Source organism: Terrapene carolina, unplaced genomic scaffold, assembly GCF_002925995.2.
Source record: "Terrapene carolina triunguis isolate 2854851 unplaced genomic scaffold, T_m_triunguis-2.0 Scaffold706, whole genome shotgun sequence".
NCBI classification, from domain to species: domain Eukaryota; kingdom Metazoa; phylum Chordata; order Testudines; family Emydidae; genus Terrapene; species Terrapene triunguis.
In genome coordinates, this window is record NW_020665057.1 from 193538 (window position 1) to 213724 (window position 20187).

Consider the following 20187-nt stretch of genomic DNA (forward strand, 5'->3'; position numbering starts at 1 on the left):
GCACCCACTGCTCCTTGAAGGTATCCGGGGAACCAGTGGACACGGCCCAGAGGAACTCCATCCAGAGACATGACTTCAGGGAGGAGCAGAAATAGGCTCCACAGTTGCAGAGCACCTTCATGTCCTGCTTCTTTCTCCTGGTATGGTGGCTTGCCACCTTGGCCAATGCCAGGTGGAGGTTAACAAGGATCTCGTGACTTTGTGGGGCCATGGATAGGGTGTGCATAGATCAGGAGGTGCAGGGAAAAGTGCAGCCAGAAGGAGAAGGGTTTGGAGGAGCTGGAAAAGGGGCTGCAACCTGGTGCACTCAATGTAGATGTGTGCCAGAGTCTCCCTCTCCACGCAGAAGGGGCAGGTGTTGGGAGAGGTGATGAACCATGCCCCTTACACACCCATGCTCACAGCTCCATGAAGGAGCCACCAACTAATGTCCGTGGCAGGCTGTAGGACCAGGGTGGAATATGGACTGGCCCACTGGGGCTCCTCTCCCTCCATCGGTGGTAGGAGGCTCCCACCACCGGGTGTCGGGGCAGGACACAAGGGTGAGGAAGCGAAGAGTGTGGCGCATGAGCACGTATGATGTTTCCTAGGTGCGGTTCAGAGGTGGACCAGCTACATGTTGTGCTGCCGGCTCAGGTGATGTGAAGGGGGCAGCCGGGAAGGCTTATGGGGCGGGGGCCCGATGATAAGGTCTGGAGAGCTGGGGCCATATGGATGGTAACTGCAGTAGCAGAGTTAATTAACCTACACGTAAGATGAGCATCCCCATGCTAGAGACAATTACACATTTACTAAACTATTCTGCTACTAAAGAGAAGCTTCCTTTTACCTTATTTATCTTTAGGTCCCTCAGAATGCTCCACTTAATATACTTATTTTAGGATTATGGTCTGATTCTGCAGCTGTTCCACACAATAGGTGACTCCTATTGACTTAATGGGAATTGCTCATGTAAGGGGGCTGCAGAATCAGATCCCAAGACTCTAATTTGTTCTTTTGGCAAAACTAAAGAAAGTTTCTCAAGCAGGCGTGAAACTGTTCAGAGCTTTACTTGTTTTCTATTTTAACAGTTTTACTCCATGATTTGAAATACTCTCAGGGCTAGTCTATAGAGACACTAAGTTCGCAGCAAGCTGGGATGTAAATATTACCCTGCGCTAACCTGCTGTGTACTATGTGGACCCTGCTGCTGTGCACTATAAGTTACCTGGTCAGTGTGCTTTAATCTACTCCTGTATCAAACCATTTAGAAGTCTAAACATGCATTTTATTTTCCTAGCAATTTTGTCTCTTTTTATCTTGCAAACAGACTTTTCCACTCAGTAATGTTGCTGGAGCTTGACATTAACAATCCATTTTTGTTTACTTTCTCAGGGGCTGGAGAGTGAGTGCCTTAACGCTGGCTTGGCAAAATTCAGTCTTTTTATATAATTTTGACAGATAACAGTTTATTTTTTAATCAATTTAAATTTCCACAATTACAGGAAATTATGGGGGGGAGGAGGTCAGACAATTATTCAATGTCAGTAGACATTAAGATTAGAAAAAGTTAAAGCTTTATAACTATTAAAACACAAATTGGTAGCATCACATATCAAAATATACAAAGTAAATAACCTTAAAGCAAGCTCTAATAAGTTCTAAAGCAGCATTTTCTTATTTTGCCTATCAATTATCATTGATGGAAACATTTTTTTCCCCATTGGTTTGTGTGTGTACAGTGAAAGTGATGTTTACCAACATTTACCCATAAATATCTAATCTTTCTAAGCCTTGCTTAAGGTCTAATCCCTCTGTTGTATGCTCATCAGCATGATAAACTGTGTTAGTTAACCGTTTCAGAGCCAGCAGAGGGCACACAAAAGTCCCATTAGCTTGTCTTCAACTATGTCTTAGATGTGCCAGAGACATTTCTCTTCAGCAGAATGATGGATTTGGGGAAAAAACAAACATAAAATCACCACCATGAGTGATCAGACCAGATTCTGTCCTCAGTTACACCCAGACAACCATATTGAACTAATCAAGATTGCACAGGGATAGCGTTATATATTTAGAAGTAAGATATAGAATACTCACAAGTTATGGCAACTTCAGTGTATTTAAAACCTCAAATTTGATCTGACAGGGACAAATCTAGAGATGCAAAATTTTCAGATTTTGGCTCAGCCCCTATTTGAGCAAAACTTTCATTGACTGAGTTTGCCTGAGTAAAAACTGAGCAAGGACCTCATGACTCAGAAATATTTTTTTTATGTCAAGAAGTTTGTCTGGATGAAAACATTCCCTTTTCGTGTTTACAACCCAAATATTACTGCATTGTGCTAGTACAAGTGATCTTGAACCTGATGAGTCTACTTACATTGCTTAAGAGGAGTGAAATGAAAAAATAAACCAGCATAAATGGTGATAAGTACATTAGAGTTTTCAAATTCTCTCAGTTTCAATTATCTAAAGCATTATTAATAAGAAGCAATAAGTGTTTTTAAATGAGATTTTTAAATTGATAGTATCCCTTTAACATGTTTATTAGGTTAACAACTGTATAAAGCAGATTCTACTTTGTATTACAGTCATAAGTCTACTGCAACTGAAGCCCACCTTTACAGCAGTATAAATGGGACCAGAATGTATCTCATAATTATTTCCTATTACATCCACGAACATTGATAAACTTCTATTATATGCGTTTAATAATTAGTTGTTGTTCATTCTAAAATTAACTGAAATTATTCCAAACAACTTTAAACAACTGTTTCATAAACTTTAAGGCCAGAAGGGGCCATTATAATTGTCTAAACTGAACTCCTGCATAACACAAGCCATAGACCCTCACCCAGTTAGCATACGTTTTAGAAAAACATCCAATCTTGAGGCAAAGACTTCAAGAGTCTATGGAGCATGGGAGCTTCTAATTAGAGAGTATCTATCGGGATTTAAAGCCTGCCATAATTAGGGTGACCTACTGCTGCATGGAATGACAATAAAAATACTTAAGACGGGAAACAAAGGGCACTGCTACATTGTGTGTGGAGTGCAGGATTCTCCCCCCCCCTCCCCAATTTACAGGCCAGCAGACTTTAAGTTTTGTTTTTCTTGTGAGGTGAATGTGAACTATGCAAGTACTACTCTGAGACAGAGGTTGTGTTGGGGGGCAGGAGAAAGTGTTTAAAGACCTATAATTTCCATGGCTATTTGAGTATCAAAGGGGGGATTATTTAAGAGATCATTTCTGAGGAAAAAGGAACACTTATGAAACTGAGCATATAGTGGGGACAGGGGAAAGAGGAGGGATGCAACCAAACTATGCCTTCATCATCAAAACAGTACCTTATTGTGTTGTTTCTGTTGATGATGTTCATATGTTTGAACTATGCTTCAGGCTGACCAGTGAGCTGGAACATTACCCTTTCCTACCAGTCTTCTCCATGCACTAATTGCTGAGTGGCAGCAGCTTATGTATCTGGGAATGAGGAATGAACCCTGACCCTAGAGCCTGTGGTATTCTGGGAAATGTAGTTTAGCAGTCACATAGCCTTTCTGTTCCTGGTGTGTCTGTAATTGGTTCAAGTGAAGAATGTGATTTTAAGAATTATTAGATGTAGTTGATTAGAGTGACAACCAATAGGCACTACATGCAAGTTTGTTTGTTTTTTTGTTTTGTATGAAGAGAAATGTACATGCCAAGTAGGAGGAAGCAACTTCTCTAAAATGAGCTGAGCTTGACAGCTAGGGAACATTCACCTACCAAGAGTAGGGTTACCATACGTCCGGATTTTCCAGGACATGTCCGGCTTTTTGGTGCTCAAATCCCCGTCTGGGGGGAATTGCCAAAAAGCCGAACATGTCCGGGAAAATGCCAGCATCCCTGCCCCAGTCCCCTGCTTACCTGAGCGGCTCCGGCAGGCTGCGAGCTGAGGTTTCGTGGGAGAATCTGCCTGCAGCTCCCCCCAGACATCTCAGCTGTGCAGCTGAAGAGCGGAGCTGCCCCAGCGCTACCGGCTTCACGGTTTGCCGGGCAGCCCCCAGACCTCCAGACCCTACGCCCCCAGCCGGGCGCTTCTCCTCCTGGGCTCCGGCTGCGCTGGGGAAGTGCCTGGCCCGGGGCCCAGGGTCTGGAGGCTGCCCGGCAAACAGTGAAGCCGGTAGCGCTCGGGCAGCCTTTTTCGCATGGCTGGGAGGGAGGAGGAGGGGGAATGCGGGGCGCTCAGGGGAGGGGGCGGAGGCTTTGGGGAAGGGGCGGAGACTTTGGAGAAGGGGCGGAGTTGGGGCGGGGCCGGGGGCGGGAAGGGGCGGGGCCAGGGCCCCGTGGAGTGTCCTCTTTTTAAAAACCTTTAATATGGTAACCCTAACCAAGAGGCATTGCTGCATAGAACACAAGAGCTTATAAAAGCCTGTCTCAAGCTATGAGCATTGAGCTATGAGCTTTTATGCTGATTTGTGATACAGTTGGTAAAGCCCTTTAAAAGGCTTGTGATGGTTTGTTGTTTGGATTTTATTAAATTTCTTCTTTTAGTCTTTTTTCAAATAAAGAGACATTTTTATTTGCACCTTTCTTTTTCTCACAATGAGATAACCCAGCCATGGAGAAAAAAAGAAAATAAAAGAAATAAAAAGGTCATTTCAACCATCTCTGCAAACTTTGATAGAAGCAAGGAAGCTGGTAGGACAGGAAAGAAAAAAAATCAAGTTCAAAAGGACAATGGAGATGTCAAAAATATCTATGATTGCCTGAAAGAAATGTATGGATTACAGTTCCAGGCTCCCAAAGGAAATGTTATCTAGTGAACTTTTTAATGGATAAAAAAGCTACAAAGATGTGCTGGGAAAAAGCATCTCCCACTGTGACCAATATCAACCTGTGGAAAGCTAACAAGCAAGCTCATTTGAACCAGCCAAAATGGTATCTGGGGCAGAATTTGTTTTGATATGAAATGTATAGTCAATGAGAGAAGGTGGCACATTGCAGGCAGAGAGAGCAAGAGTTATAGGTACAACCAGCAAACAATTCCTGCCTAACCCGTGGAAAATATTTCAGAGCATTAGCCATCAACCAGGTCACGAAAGTTCTTTCCTTCTAAAACGATTAATCTGTAACACAAAGAGCAACAAAGAAGTAGGCCTTCATTGCAAATCAAATAAATTGTTCTATACTAGTTTCATTTTAGTGCATATTTTATTTTTGAGAAATCAGTGCCAAGACAAAGAGCATGACCTTTTCATACACATGATATTTTGCTTTCACACGCAAATAGCAACCGTTGGGAGGATGTTTGCATATCTTTAATGTACAGCTTCTTAATATAGCAAAGCAAGCCCTGATGTGAAACGAAAGGAAGGTTGACAGAAGATGTAAGGATAAAGTCCCAAATCAACAAATGAGCAAGGCAGTCTAATGGTAGGACACAGAGTGGGGCTCTGCAGAACCACCACTCAAAAATACAAAGGTCTGGTGAGTTTAACCAGGATACACTGGTAAATTCATAAGTTCAGGAACTGTTTGAGTCTGGTGGGGGGGAGAAGAAAGAGGAAGGAAGTGTGGTGATCTCTAGAGTCACTGAATATGTAAATAGGCATAGTTGTCAACATTACGTATTTTTTTCCAAGGGATAATCCTCCAAATAAAATGGGATTCTGGGAGGGATTTCCAACTATTGGATGGTTGTGCCTGAATATATTCTGAATTTTTGGTTATATGCAACATAATATTAATAGCTTCACTTTTAAAATCAAGACTGGATATTTTTCTGAAAGATCTGCTCTGGAATGAATTCAGGGAAGTTCTCTGGCCTGTGTTATAGAAGAGGACACAGTGTTCCCTTGTGGCCTATAATCTATGAATCTTTAGTTAGCAGGGCACCAGGCTGTTCTTGCCAACCTTTCATGTTTGACCAATACACAGTAACAGCATGTGTTATTCACATTACTGTGTATATCAGAAAAGTACATACCAGTTCTGCTCACTCTTTTAAGTATATACCACTCACTCAACAATGGGCATAAGGTGCAAATTTCAGACTGAGTGTATTACATTGAAGTATTTGCTACAAGTAATTTTTGGTTCGGTCGTGCATTTGAAATCTGTGTTAAACTTGTAAACTATCACTTAAAATTCTCTGGGGATTTCCTAGTCCTGCTTGTAGACTAAGGGGCTCTGCAGAGAAGTGTACAATCTGAGTCTATCAGCAGTCAGTTTGCAAGGAGCCAGCCTGCAGCAAGGTGGGTTGAGATATGCCTCTACGCCTTAAGAAGCAGCTTGCTTTCTCTCTCTCTCTCTCTGTGTTTTTGGTTCTTATATGTAAAAGTTCTGTATTTTAAGAAATAAAGTACTACTATAATTCAGCCTCCCAGAAAGAGTATTTTATGCTTTTTGCTATTTTCTCTGTTTCTATATCATGAACATAACAGGTTCATTGAAAGATTTTCACATTAACAAAGTGGCATAACGAAGACAAGAATTTGCCAGTATCTGCATATTCAAAGTGTATAAAATATAAGTGCATGAATAAAAACAGTTTAAAAAGCACTGAAAAAATACATAACACCCAGAAAATTCAGCAGAAACATTGCCTTAAACACATAAAAAGATGCACACAATGCAGCCACTACACTGTAAAAATCATAAGAACATCCACCAAAACTAACAACAGCTTTGCAAAACTGAACAAACATCAGCAATGGAGAAATGTTAAAGGTTCTTGGGCTTGATTAAACATCGGGTAGTTGATTTTCTGAAGCTATGAAAACCACATCCCATGAGGCTCAGTCCTCACACAACTCCCCTCACTCTGTGGCTCTCACTACTTGATATTATCTTCTTGAGATGGAGGAGGCCTGATAGTCTACTAAACCCACTGGGCCATTGACATCTTCAGGAGGCAATCAGCAGGCCTGCCCCTTTCTGTGCAGACTTCAGGGGATAAATCCCAAGACAAATCTGCTAACAGGTAGGTGTGGAATTGTGTGTGGAGAAGAGACTTCAGGATAGCCTTGAGAAGATATACTGGTGATGGGTATGAATGGGGAAGGTAAGGAGGTAGCAGTAGCAGGAAAAAAGACTGCTCCCTTTGTGCATCATTGGGGATGCACATCACGCAAATGTAGCAGTAATGATGGGCCGGAAGGAGATGAATCCAGACTATTTCCATCTCCCACCTCTCTCCAGAAACCACCTGACAGGACTTATTTACATTAGGAAATGTAAACTTGTAATTCATCACTGGACCAGCTACATAAGAACAGCCACACTGGGTCAGACGAAAGGTCCATCTAGCCAGTATCCTGTCTTCCCACAGTGGCCAATGCCAGATGCCCCAGAGGAAATGAATAGAACAGGTAATCATCAAGTCTCCTGTCGGCCGCCCATTCTCCACCGGTGGGAGTAACATTAGAAGATGTAGCATAGAGAGGCCTCAGGTGTTTTTACCACCACATCATACGTCCAAGCTCTGAGTGACATGATGGCTGGCATTACCCCCTGTGGAGCCACACTGGTAGTGAATTACATGTTCTAATTCCCTAATAAGCAGCCAGAGTGGGTCAGATGCAGGTTATCAAGCTGTACCATTGTCAAGGATAGTGCAGCCTGCATACATCCCCTGCAGACTTGTCACTCATAGAAGGATTGTGTTTCTGAGGCACAGTCGCTTTGGGACCTCCCCCTGAAGCAGGATGACTGTGTCCCACCCTCAGGGCAGCACTTAATTGGCACACTCTAAATCTAGACATTCTATGAGCATGGATTCAAAACACTAATACACAGGGTAAGAAAGTAGCTAGCAATCTTATCATCGGATCTGCAAATGCTATCATTGGCATGTTACACTCATGTAAAAAAGGCATATTTACAGAGGAATTTAACTGTTGGTTTATTAAGCCTTAGATTTACTGTCTGTGAATTTACCATCCCCTATAAAAGGCCATCCCCCTTTTTCACTCCAGAAAAAAAAGTGTAATGCTTTTAAAACCAGTTTAAGGGCAACTGTAATTTATGCAGCTGCTATGGGTAAGGAAAAGTGTGTCATTTTGTTATCAACATTTACATTAGCACGTTAAATAAAAGACTGTTATGTGTAAACCAAGATTGTAACTGATTTTCATGACATCTGCAAACATTTATGTAATGTTTACAGGTTATTATATGACACACTTACAAGTCAGATAAACACTGGGAAGCATGAGCTTGCATACACAATAGGAAAAAAAATGTCAGGAAGGGCTGCATAATACAATGAGCCTGAATCCTTTCAGGTGCATTTTTTTATACTTTGTTTCCAGTGGGAATGACACAATCACAAAATGTTATAATTAAGTCGTGCAAAAATTTGGGACAGGATATTAAACTTTATGCTTTAGGATTAAGCCAATCTCTAACTATTAGAGACTGGAATGACACCTAATGTGGGGGGGGAGGGGAGGAGGAGGCAAAATTATCCCCCATCTACCTACTGCAGGGTTCTTACATCTTCCTCTGAAACATCCAGGTACTGGCCACCTGTCAGAGATGGCCCTCAGGCCTGACCCAGTCTTGCAATTCCACTGTCCTAAGAGCACAGTTTATAGAAAGGAGCCAAGCTGGGCCACTGCCCATCCAAACCACAAACTATCTGAAAAATGATCTGTTCCATCAGGGAGAAAAGTCATTGGAGTCAGGCAGGGCCGGCTCCAGGGTTTTTGCCACCCCCAGCAGCACCCCCCCCCCCCAAAGCCGCGATCGCGATCTGTGGCGGCAATTCGGCGGAGGTCCTTCACTCCAAGCCGGAGTGAGGGACCCTCTGCCGAATTGCCGCCAAACAACTGGACGTGCCCCTCTCCGGAGTGGCCACCCCAAGCACCTGCTTGGTAAGCTGGTGCCTGGAGCCGGCCCTGGAGTCAGGGAAAGGTCAGTACTCCCTTTCCCAAACACAATGATTGCAACCGAGATCTACACGCCGAGCTAGGTAAACTGCACAATTGACAAGTACTGGACGTGTGTCTGTCACGTTAACTCAGCCTAGGACCAGCCCATCGCTTACTCGGTTCCTGGAGTGCGGAAGGGCCACTCCAGGTCTCCGACGGGGCGGTGTCACAGAAAATGAGGAGGCAGAGAAAAGGCTGTTTAGAGGCGGGGAGTTGCCTAGGCTTGCTCCTTAGCCACAAGCCTTCCTCCGCCTCCTCGGCTAGGGGCACAACACCTTCCACGCCGCGCAGCGCAGTGCAGCGCGCGCTGGCCGGGCCGCCTGCATTCCCCGGGCTCTTCCTTCTCTGCCTGCGCCTCGCAGGCGGCTTGGCAGGGTGGTTAGGCGCAGGGAGGGACCCGCTCTCACTTCCTCATTCGGCTCGCTCGCCCTGCAGCAGCAGGTTGCTGCTCTTGGGGAGCGTCTCCGCTGCCGCTGCCGCTGCCCGGGGAGCGGGAGCCGGGGCAGGGAGTCCCCTGTCTCTGCCTTCCCTTCCCGCGCGCGGCGGGGCGCGAGCAGCAGGTGGTGCGGATGGGAAAAGCAGAGCCGGGAGGAGGCGCGAAGATGAGCCGAGGCATGAGGGTCCTCTCCGAGGAGCGAGAAGAGGAAGTGCTAGAGGAGCTGCAGAGCCTAGGGTAAGGGGCGGCACGGCCCTGGGCTTTCCCTGCACCCCGCGCGCTGGGGTCAAGCCAGTGTTTGAAGCCCTCCCCCGCAGAAATCGCATTGCTGGCCCAGCTGGTACCTAGCTGCAGCTCACTCCTCCCTCCTGCTGGCATGTCGCCTCCCTTCCCTCTCGGCTTGGAAGCCGGAGGGAAAGCAGGAATCGCTCTGCATTGTGTGGATGGTGAGCACTCACAGGAATGCCCTGGGCTGCTTCTACGGTGGCAGCTGCAGGAGGGCGGGTGGGTTTGGGACCTCCAGCCCAAGAAAACGGCTGTGATGGTTGTCCCCCTCCTTCCCCACCAGGAATGAGGAAGTTGTTGTCACCATCTCTGGGTCTCTGCCTGTGTGCGGATCTCAGTGCAGCTGGGTGTATGGGTGTAGTGTCAGCCTGAAGGGATCATTGCAAGTGTCTCTTTGAGAATTTGTTGTTGTTTTTTAAAGAGGATGATATGTTAAATCACCCAAAATGTGAATGAACAAAAAATGCAGAAAAGCCTGCAGGAAGCTTTATAGATTAAAGAGGGACATTTCAGCAGCTGCTAGGATTTGAGTTTGTCTGCTGCTGCTGAATAGTCTTTGAGAGTTAGCATTTTTTCAGAACATTTTAACAGAATTATGATTTATTTATTTTGAATGCACAGTTGAAAAAAATAGGGCTTCCCTGGCGTGAGGAGAGAAAAACAACAACCCAATAATATGAGGGTTCTGAATTACTATTTGCTTGTGTTTGGTACCTTTGCTATTATCATTATGAACTGGGAGATAATGAAGAGTTAAAATGTGTCCTTATACTTGATCAGAAATGAGAAATATGACTGTACTAAAATGGTAGTAGCTGGCAAATTACACGGACCAAATGCTTGTTCTGCAACTACACCTGAGCCTCTAGTTAACTTCAAAGGAAGCTGTGTGTGTGCATCCCAGAGCAGAATTTGGCCTCCCTCCATATGGCCAAATTCTGTGCTGAGTTACACCCTTTGCAATTCCTTTAATTTCTAATGAGGTTGCATGGGGTGCCATTGACCACAGCATTTGGAGCAATGGTTCCTAGTGATTCTCAGTTCAGATTTGGTCTAATGTATGTGAAGTCTTAGAACTAAGTTAGAGTCTAGATTTTGTAATATGTTTCTAGATTGTAATTCTTCAGGGAATGAGCGTCCTTCACGTGTATCTTGGACTGCAGCAAATTCATTCTTGCACTTTGAATAACGTATTTCATAATTACGTATTTCTGTTGAAATCAGTTGCCACATAATGGTAAAAAGATATCTATTTAGATTCTTCCGCTGACTCCATCCATCATCATGCCCTAGATCCACTGCAATGCTGAGGCAGTTATGTTTGTAAATATAATGTTCAAAGGTCAAGAAATTAAAATTTAGTGGGATTCAAGGCTGGCTGAAGATTGCAAGTATCCCATTGATACCCAACACAGTCTATTCACAATTTAAATATTCTCCTACAGCACAATCCCAAAGGCAGTGTTTGTGCTGGCATTGCTGCCCCTACACACACGTCCCCACACTGACAACAGAAGGAGCAGCAGCAGAACAAAAGTGATGGGAACATGTTTTCAGTAGCCTCAGCAGGTCAAAACTTTACCCATCTTCCTGCAGTTTGGTTTTATTCACCCAAATAACTCCTGCTGAAACACAAAATCCAGCCAAAGCCTTTTCACCAGGCTCCCCAAGTTCCTATCCAAGAACTGCATAGCCCACCTCATCTCTAGAGAGTCACTCTTCTCTCCTTAATACCTGATTGAGTTAGCAAAACATCTGCAACAGGGAGTTCAGCAAAACAATCATAACATTTTCCCCACTAGGGGCACGTCTTCACTACCCGCCGAACTGGCGGGTAGCAATCGATCTATTGGGGATCGACTTATCGCGTCTAGTGAAGATGCGATAAAATCGATCCCTGATGGCTCTTCCATCGACTCCGGAAATCCACCGCGGCAAGAGGCGGAAGCAGAGTCGACGGCGGCGCGGCAGCGGTCGACTTGCCGCCGTCCTCACAGCCAGGTAAGTCGACCTAAAATACGCAACTTCAGCTACGCTATTCACATAGCTGAAGTTGCGTATCTTAGGTCGACCCCCCCTCCCGTAGTGTAGACCTAGCCTAGATCATAATCTGCTGATAGGGTTTGGTTTCAGTCTTGTTACACAGTACTTCTGAAAACGTGTCACAAATTGGGTGCCCAGAAATGGAGTCACTCAAAATTACTAGCCACTGTTGAAAATGTTAGCTATACATACACACACGAAAGTTTAAACTATGGGCCAGTTCCTTAGGCACTGCTGGTAATTAGTTGAGTGCATTTTGCAAGATCTGCCTACAGTGCTTTCATCATGCCAAGAAAGTGAAACTGACTAGGCTTGTATCAGTTTCAGGCTGGCAGTGTTGTTCTAGGCAAAAGCTGTGGATGGGAGCAACAGCATAGATGGGAGTGAGGAGGGGGAGAGAAGTCATGAAATTGAAGCAGAAGAGGCAAAGAAGGAAGGAGAAAACCACCAATAAAATCCCAGAAGCAGAAAGGCTGGGAGGGCATCTATAATTTCTGAGGAAGTTGATGAAGATTAGAAGACCCACAAAGGAAAAAAATGCTTAATGTAAGGGTGGAGATTGTGTGTATTTCTTTTGATGACCAGTTTAATTAATGAAGTAAGTAAATTGGACACTCTGCAGAAACTCAGAATTAAAACCTCCTCCCAACAGATATTCCCCCCCCATCCCCATTTGAAAGTGTATAGGCTGGAAGATCTGCTCATAGCAAAAGTGAAATGAAAGCACTGAGTAATGGTTCCCACAGCAACTGTAACTTATTTCTCTTTTTCATTTGTAATATTACTGGTCATGATGTTAAAGGTACGCTTTAGCCATGTGCAAATAGGCTGAGTTGTAGCTGCTGTGAGAATCATAACTTCTTATTACCCGACTTATTCATTTAGATCCCCATCCAGTAAGTTAGTCTGAGCAGGCAGAGACCTGTGCCCACGTGGAGCCCCACTGACTTCAGTGGGAATCCATCCTCAGAGACAATCTTGCAGAATCACAGCTGTAAATTTTCAACCATGACATAGCAGATCAGGACACGCAGGTGAATGAAACATAGATGCAGGGATGGATTGAAAAGGAGAAGGGCTGCAACTTTATTTATTTTACTTTTAATTTTAACGGAAGGGGCTCCACCCCACCCACCCCCAAATACCAGGCATCTACTTGAGCACAGTGCAATGTTAAAAGGCCCCTTGCCAAATAACCAATATTCAGGGTTGGTCCCCTTCAGCCTAACTGCTAGGATTCAGCCCATCTCTGAACGCTCTCACCCTTCCCTTATGAGGGGGAACGAGGGTATACAGGAAGGGTACCTCAGTCTGAGAAGACAAAGTCTCCCCTTTTTTCTCCCGGTTAATAGGATTCACCAGATATCTCTTGGGTCTGAGAGCTGGCTCCTTGAAGCCTCTCACCTACACTGGACATGGGGATCCATCCACATAGACCATCTCGCAAGCTCACAGCCTTAAATTCTCACCTATAATGCAGGCTTTTTCGGTTAACATCAGTCTTTAGGACAAGGACAAATGACTACCCATACATTTGTGCAGTCCCTTGTGCAACAAAACTTGGAACCTTTTCGGGGCCTCTCAGCATTACTTTAATATAAGTAATGTAATTTTTTTAAATTGAAATTCTTTAAAGAAAAAATAGATAGTGAGTGATCACACACTGAAAGAAATGCCTGTGCATTTATTCCAACGTGTAATATGAGAATCAAATGGGAAAATAACTAAAGGAAAAAATAAAAGGAAAGATGCTGGGACTTTTGTAATACATTGGATTAGACCTGGCCTATATTAGAAAAGTTGGACCAGTGTAACAATTTAAAAATCAATCTACTTACACCAGTGCAAACTCCTACTATAGATACATCTAAACCAGTTTAAGGCTTGATTTAGTTTAATTCCATAACCTTTTTTTGTTTCCTTAGGGTGTATAAAGGAGGCCTGAATGGTTGGTTGTCTTTTTGTTCATTCACTTGAAATGTTTTTGTCTGCTTGTTGTTATTTATATCAGGAATGTCAATTCTGGTCTTCCCTTGATTTGCTGGAGGCCTTGTTGGGATACTATGAGATGTTTATTGTGAGTTCTGTCACACCTTAATTGAAGAGGTGGAAGGGTTAGACTGAATTGAAACAAAAAGGAGGAAGGTCAAGAGGAGAAAAAGTGAAGTTTTAACTGTTCCTTTCGGTCAAGTGCCAGTCTATTCTTTAAGCAGTGGTTTGTGGCCTTTCCGCTATTTTTAACCCATGTTCTACTATAAAAGCTAAAATGAGTTGTTCATTATTCCACTTGTTTTTTTAATAGAAGAAAGTGAGTTGAAACTGGCTGTTAGGCCATAAACTGCTGTTGAAAAGGCAGCTAGACATTTGGGCCACAGGACAGGGGAGCTAGGAACACAAATACCCCAGGAACTTTGGAAAAATAAGTTAATGTTAGAAGAAAATTAAAAAAAAAATTAATATAATTAGAATAGTTTAGAACAGGCGTTTATAACCTTTTCCCTACTATTTTGTATCAGCTTTTGAGTAGAAACTAGTTTTCAAAGTGGAAGGATACACACTGCGTAACCACCACTTAAGTAATGTGTTTTTTAAATTAACTGTAAAGTCAATGAGCCGCAGCTAATAGCACAAAATCATTATAGGTTACTGGCAAACTTTTGGGGTTGTTGAAGGCACCTGGATGCACTTGGGACCAAGCAATAGTGGCTCATTGCTAAACTGAAAGCCATTAGACATAAGGCACACTACACCTCCAAAAGAGGTGTGCAATTCATGTGCCAGTGAAGAAACTGCACCAGACATACCTTCTGCTTCACTGTACAGAAACAAAGAAGTTGGAGAGGCTTTGAAGAAGTAGCCATCAGAAATGGGAAACCATGTCAATTGAAGTGTGAGGAAAAAAATTTCTTCATGTTTGAGACAAAGGAGAGAGGCTACAGGAAATGCCTTATGTGTCACCCTTCCATCAAATCAGAAATGGACAGGAACATAAAATGACTGCAATAACTAGAACCCATGCAATCCATGGTGAAATCCTTCTCTAGACACCCAGAGTAATGCCGTAACTTCAAGTACTCTGTGCACTAATTTTGACAACAGTTGTTTGTATTCCTGTTGTGTCAAAACATTGAAACCAATGTTTGCAAAAAGCACCTTTTCCCTCCCACCTCTGACATAACTCAAAAACATATATCACTCAAAATGTCAACAAGCAGGAGGTAAGATTTTTCCCTGAAAATTTTAAACAGAGATAATCTCAAGCAATGTAAATCCAGTTCTTTGGGGTCTGACTGCAGATTTTCCTCAGATTGGGTTATTTTTCTCCAGAATCTCAGTTTTCTTTCAAGAGACATATTTTTACTCTTTCTAATTGGGAAGTTTTCAAATCAAAACCAGAAACTAGCCATGCCTCACTCTCTTCTTTCTTTTGTTTAGCCACCATACAGTTTTGGAGAACCCCACCACCACAAGAAGTTTTTCCTCTTTACATTCTCTTCCCTTTGGCCACCCAATCTTGGGGGTGGGAGCGGGGGTGGAAGGATGATGGCCGGTATAGGCAGTAAATGTTTGGAGCTCTTTTGGTAGCCAAGAGTTTTTGGGGGTCAGATAATTATGAGTCAAGTGTGAAAACTCAAATGTTGCTAACGACACAAGGAAGGTGTTTGGTGCACTGAGAAGGTGTCTGGCAAAAGGAGCGAAAAGGAAAAAGCTGGAACATCCTGAATAGCCTAAGAGACTGGAGTCATCAGTTAAAACTCTCTTCCCTGAAATTACTAAAAAGATTAAAATTGAAATTCACTGAGAGATACACAGAGGTGTCTGCAAAAGATTGTTATCGAGACTTCTTACTGAAAAAGGGGGGAAAAAGGCAATTTTTAAAAATTCTGTATTTGGTTGCTCCTAGGATCTACTTATAGTGTTTATAGCTGTTTCTGTTCATATATGCTAACTTCTATTTGTGTTGCGATTAGAAACACGTTTGATGCAATCATGGGGCATAGGGGAATTCCATCCTCTTGTAATTCACATATTTGCGCAAGAGATTAGAATGTGGATCAGCTTGTCATCCGAGAAGCAAGAGGCCAGTTCTGCAATGTAATTTCAATAAGTATGAATTGCAGTGCTACTGGTTCATTTTCTGTTCTTTCTGGTATGGAGGTGACAGCAACATTGTGTAATATTTTTGAAGTGTTTTTCTGTACATGCCAAGAGTTTCTTTTTTGTAATGTGTATACAGTTCATCTCTTGTTTTTCCACACTGATGGGTTTTGTACATACTTAAGTAGTATGCTATGTTATACTGAACAACACATTTCTTTAGGTGGAAGGAGGGAGGAAACTAGACCACATTCAGGCCTTTATACTGTAGTGATACATTTTTATTATGTACTCTGACAGAGTGATGAGCACAGGTTAAATGCTTAGGGTCCTGTTCTATCCTCCTGTATCTATCTGTTTAACCAAGGTCAGAATTAGACCCTTATGGAAATAGATTATTATATTAGAAAGCAGATGAGGATCTAAAGATGAAGGAAAGGAAATTGGAGACACACAGAAATAGATAATCAGTTGAGAGAAGGGGAAGAGAAAATGGAAGTGAGAGTGGAAGAGAATAAAGAAGCGGAAGGAGAAAAAGAATACAGCTAGAAAAGACATAAGCCTTTAAGGTTGGATAAATTAGTTTCAATTACTCATGTTCCTACATTTTATTATTTTTTCTCTAACAGAACAAAATAATGGAGGAGGATCTGACCTTAAAGCCTGGTTTTGTTTTGCAAAGTAGGCCCCTTCTTACTCAGTAGTTCTGCTCCCTGTGGATATTTGTTTCTGTTTACTGACTAAAATAATTTTCTGCTATCCTTTACTCATTTTAGCCCTAGAGAGGGAGAGGGAGTTTGATGCTATTTCTGTTCACACTCCGTCAGCAGAATTATTAGCTATGTGCTGATTGCAGAATCCTTACTGTTAGTGACATGTGAGGCAGAAAGAACCCAGTCTGACTCTCAGATACCAGATGGAGTTTCCAGGGCTGGCGGGTAGAAAAAGATTTTTTTTTTAAACTAGTAACTCAGCATAATTGATCTGGAAATCAATGAGACAATAAATATAGGAACCAGTGATGCCATATTGCAAAGTCACTTTTCAGAGTAGTGGTCCACTTTGTGTTTGATCCAATGCCCACTGAAGTCATAAAAGGCTTTCCTATTGACTTCAGTGGGCTTTAGATCTGGCTCTTTCTGTCTGGGAACATGCATAATTCCATGGGCAATAGAAAGGTAAGAGAGGTGTCATTTGATTTGCAAAAAATCTACAGAATCATAATTGAGTATGATTCAAAATCCCTTTATCCCACAAGGGCAATGGTACCAAACACGACAAACCTAGTACAATTACGCAGGTTAAGAAGAGGTTAGACAAACACCTGTCAGGAATGGTCTAGATAATCTTAGTCCTGCCACGAGCGCAGGGAACTGAACTAGGTGACCTCTTGAGGTCCTTTCCAGTTTGATGATTCTATGCAGATATATATTCAAGAAAATGTTTTAAAATAGGCATGTCAAACATGCAGCCCTCACACAGTTAAAATGTGACCCTTGACTGACAGTACTGTGTTACCAGTTAATACTCAGAACCCGATATCCAATTATTTTTTTGATGTTACAGATTACTATAAGTGGAAGCAGTGCTTCAAATTGATTTACCATCATTGGCAAAAAAAAGTAGTAGTTCAGTGGTATTGATTTTCAGCTTTGTTTATTACGTCAAAAGAGTTGTAATGAGGCACTAGTTAAGACGTCAGCATCTCCAGAAATACTGGAATCCATCCGCAAATGGTATGCACATTGGTACATAAGTACAGTAGAACCTCAGAGTTATGGACACCAGAGTTACAAACTAACCAATCAATCACAAACCTCATTTGGAACCAGACATACACAATCAGGCAGCAGCAGAGACAACCGCCCCCCCCCCCCAAAAAACAAACAAACAACAAAACAAACAAACAGTACAGTACTGTGTTAATCGTAAACTACTACAAAAAATAAAGAGAAAGGAGCATTTTTCTTCTACATAGTAAAGTTTCAAAGCTGTATTAAGTCAATGTTCAGTTGTAAACTTTTGAAAGAACAACCATAATGTATTGTTCAGATTTACGAACAACCTCTATTCCCGAGGTGTTCGTAACGCTGAGGTTCTACTGTACATTACATAACATAATTCTACGTCTTCTGTGAAAAGCAGACTGATGTGTTCGAAGTCATTTTCCAAAGTGTACAGGTCTTGCCAAACCAGTTCCACACACCCAGACTACATTCCACTCCCCATGACCTATTGAGCACCCTGGAGAGCTGCAACATCACGGAACGGTTCAAGCAATTTCATCAGGTTGAATTGGTGACAAAGCCAACTTTTGGGATGGTGCAGCAATACCTGAAGATGGTTGAGCCTTTGTTGCTTTTTATTCAATTTGTCAGGACTGCTAATTGGAATTTGCACCTTGCAGCATTGGAAGACTTCATGAAATACTTTTTTGCTTTAGATGAACTATTCTGCGATGATTGCCTGGTACCTCACTGAAATAAGAGGTGTAGAGAAGTCTGACCTGGACATATGGGAAGAATTTAAAAAAGGAACTCCATTGAATTTGGAATGAAACATTAATCATGGCTGGGATGACTTACCCAGAAGTAACCAAACTCCATCTAGACTCATTGAGTGTTTAATGCCAAGAAGGGGCAATTTTAAAGCTACAGGTTGAGCTTAGTCACATTGGCAACCCATTCGCATATGATGAACCGGAGCTCATTAATATAATGAGAAAAACAGTCTTCAGTGATGAGTTAGCTAAAGATGGTAGTTGAATGGATACTTTGGGTCATTATTTGTATGAAACCTTCAAAACGCAAAGAATTATCCAAGGCTCTGTCAATGGATGGGCTCCAATCAAGAAGAACAGACAAAAGCTGTACTGGAATGAAAAGAAGAAAGTCAAAGTGAAGGTGGCAGATCCTATTACAGAGCTCACTGCAGACAGGTAATAGTTTGCTTGTCTCCTGGTCAGTCCAGACCCCATTGTGATGTTGATCTACGTGAGTCTTTGGGAAAGTACCCGATTGATGTTTGAATGCAACAGAACAACGTATATGTGCCAAACAAAAAGCTAACTAATGCACATCTTGCATGGTGTTCCTAAGCCAGCACCTACTGACAACACAACTGGTACTTGATGCCAACAGAGGGCTTTCATTGTAGCAATTATAGATAAAGCACAAGTTAGTGACAAACCAGAAACTGTTAATGCAGTGACCCAGGCTTTGGCTAGGTTATCCCTACTATGAGGAGAGGCAGAGGCAAACCAATACAATGGATATAACCTTACATTTTAAACTTTATAAAGGGAAAAACCCCAGAAATTTGGCAGGAACAATATAAATAATAGAACAAGAATGTAATATAAAATAATATCAAATGCTTGCTTAGGAAAATAATAAACTGTAAATAACTGTCACAATAAAAAGTTTTTTCAACAAAATGCTGTGTCAGCTGAAGGTGGAATCAATTCTTCCTTTCCCTGGCTGCAAACTTCAGCTTCACCCCTGCTGTTTGGCCTTCACCTCTCTCCAGCTTGTGATGCTCCTTTGTTTTGAGGCTGCAATAACTGCACCTCTTTCCAACAGGTCCATCAGTGAACAACAACTCCTCACCTGGAGGACTACACCCAAGCGCCCAAACGGTCAGTGTCCCAAATACCAATCTCACTGGTCTCACGCTTTGTACACTCTGCGCCCGGGCTCCTTGCATATGGCCCTTCACCGTCCAGCTTCCTTTAACACAGCTTCCTCTGGCCAATCCCCTTGTCACCCCGGCACAGTCACTTTTCACCCATTCTTCTCTAACCACTTTCCAACTGCCTGCTGCAGGCAGATTCCGAGCTTGAGCTGCCCTCTCCTGGTTTCTCTCTCTCCCTCCTCAGGACATCATTCTGTGCTGCTGCACCACAGATGCCACAGGTGCTAGTGCCAGGGCCCGAGTTACTATGGTAACGCCTCCCAAGATTTGGCTGAACACTTGGTTAGGAGGCTGAAGAGAAAATACTAGACCTGTGACAAAGTCCATCTCATGTAGGACACGTATGCAGAGGAATCAATTAAAAATATTACCAAAAAGAAGAGACTCCTTGATTTTGCACCTCTCCACTACAAAATCATTGACTCCACAAACGCCTGTGGTGTCACAATGAAGAAGCTACTGTCTCGTGCTCACACAAAGGATGAGTTAACTGTATCTTGCAGGAAAAATGCTCCAGCATGTGAAGAATTTCCCAGAGAATTTTGTCATCGCATGGCGTAATGAAATTGCTGCCTCTTACTGTTCAATGGGGTTTCTTCGTAGTTCCCACGAGGAGGCCGACACTAAAACTATGTTGCATGCCATCAATGCCACAGAGAGAGATGTTACTAAATTCCAGATTTTTGCACAAGACACAGATGTTCTAGTGCTCTCTGTGAGACACTATCCAAGAC

At 42.8% G+C, this 20187-nt stretch overlaps 1 protein-coding gene across 1 annotated transcript in view; it reads left to right on the top strand.

The window, feature by feature from the left end:
* The first annotated feature begins 9320 nt into the window (after nucleotides 1–9320).
* The window catches only part of DAPP1 (dual adaptor of phosphotyrosine and 3-phosphoinositides 1), a 51524-nt gene continuing 40657 nt past the window's right edge, over nucleotides 9321–20187 (top strand). Inside the window, exon 1 of the mRNA XM_024211733.3 lies at nucleotides 9321–9571. Within this exon, the coding sequence (XP_024067501.1) occupies nucleotides 9468–9571 (104 nt within the window). The 5' untranslated portion in view covers nucleotides 9321–9467. The remainder of the gene's footprint in view (nucleotides 9572–20187) is intronic.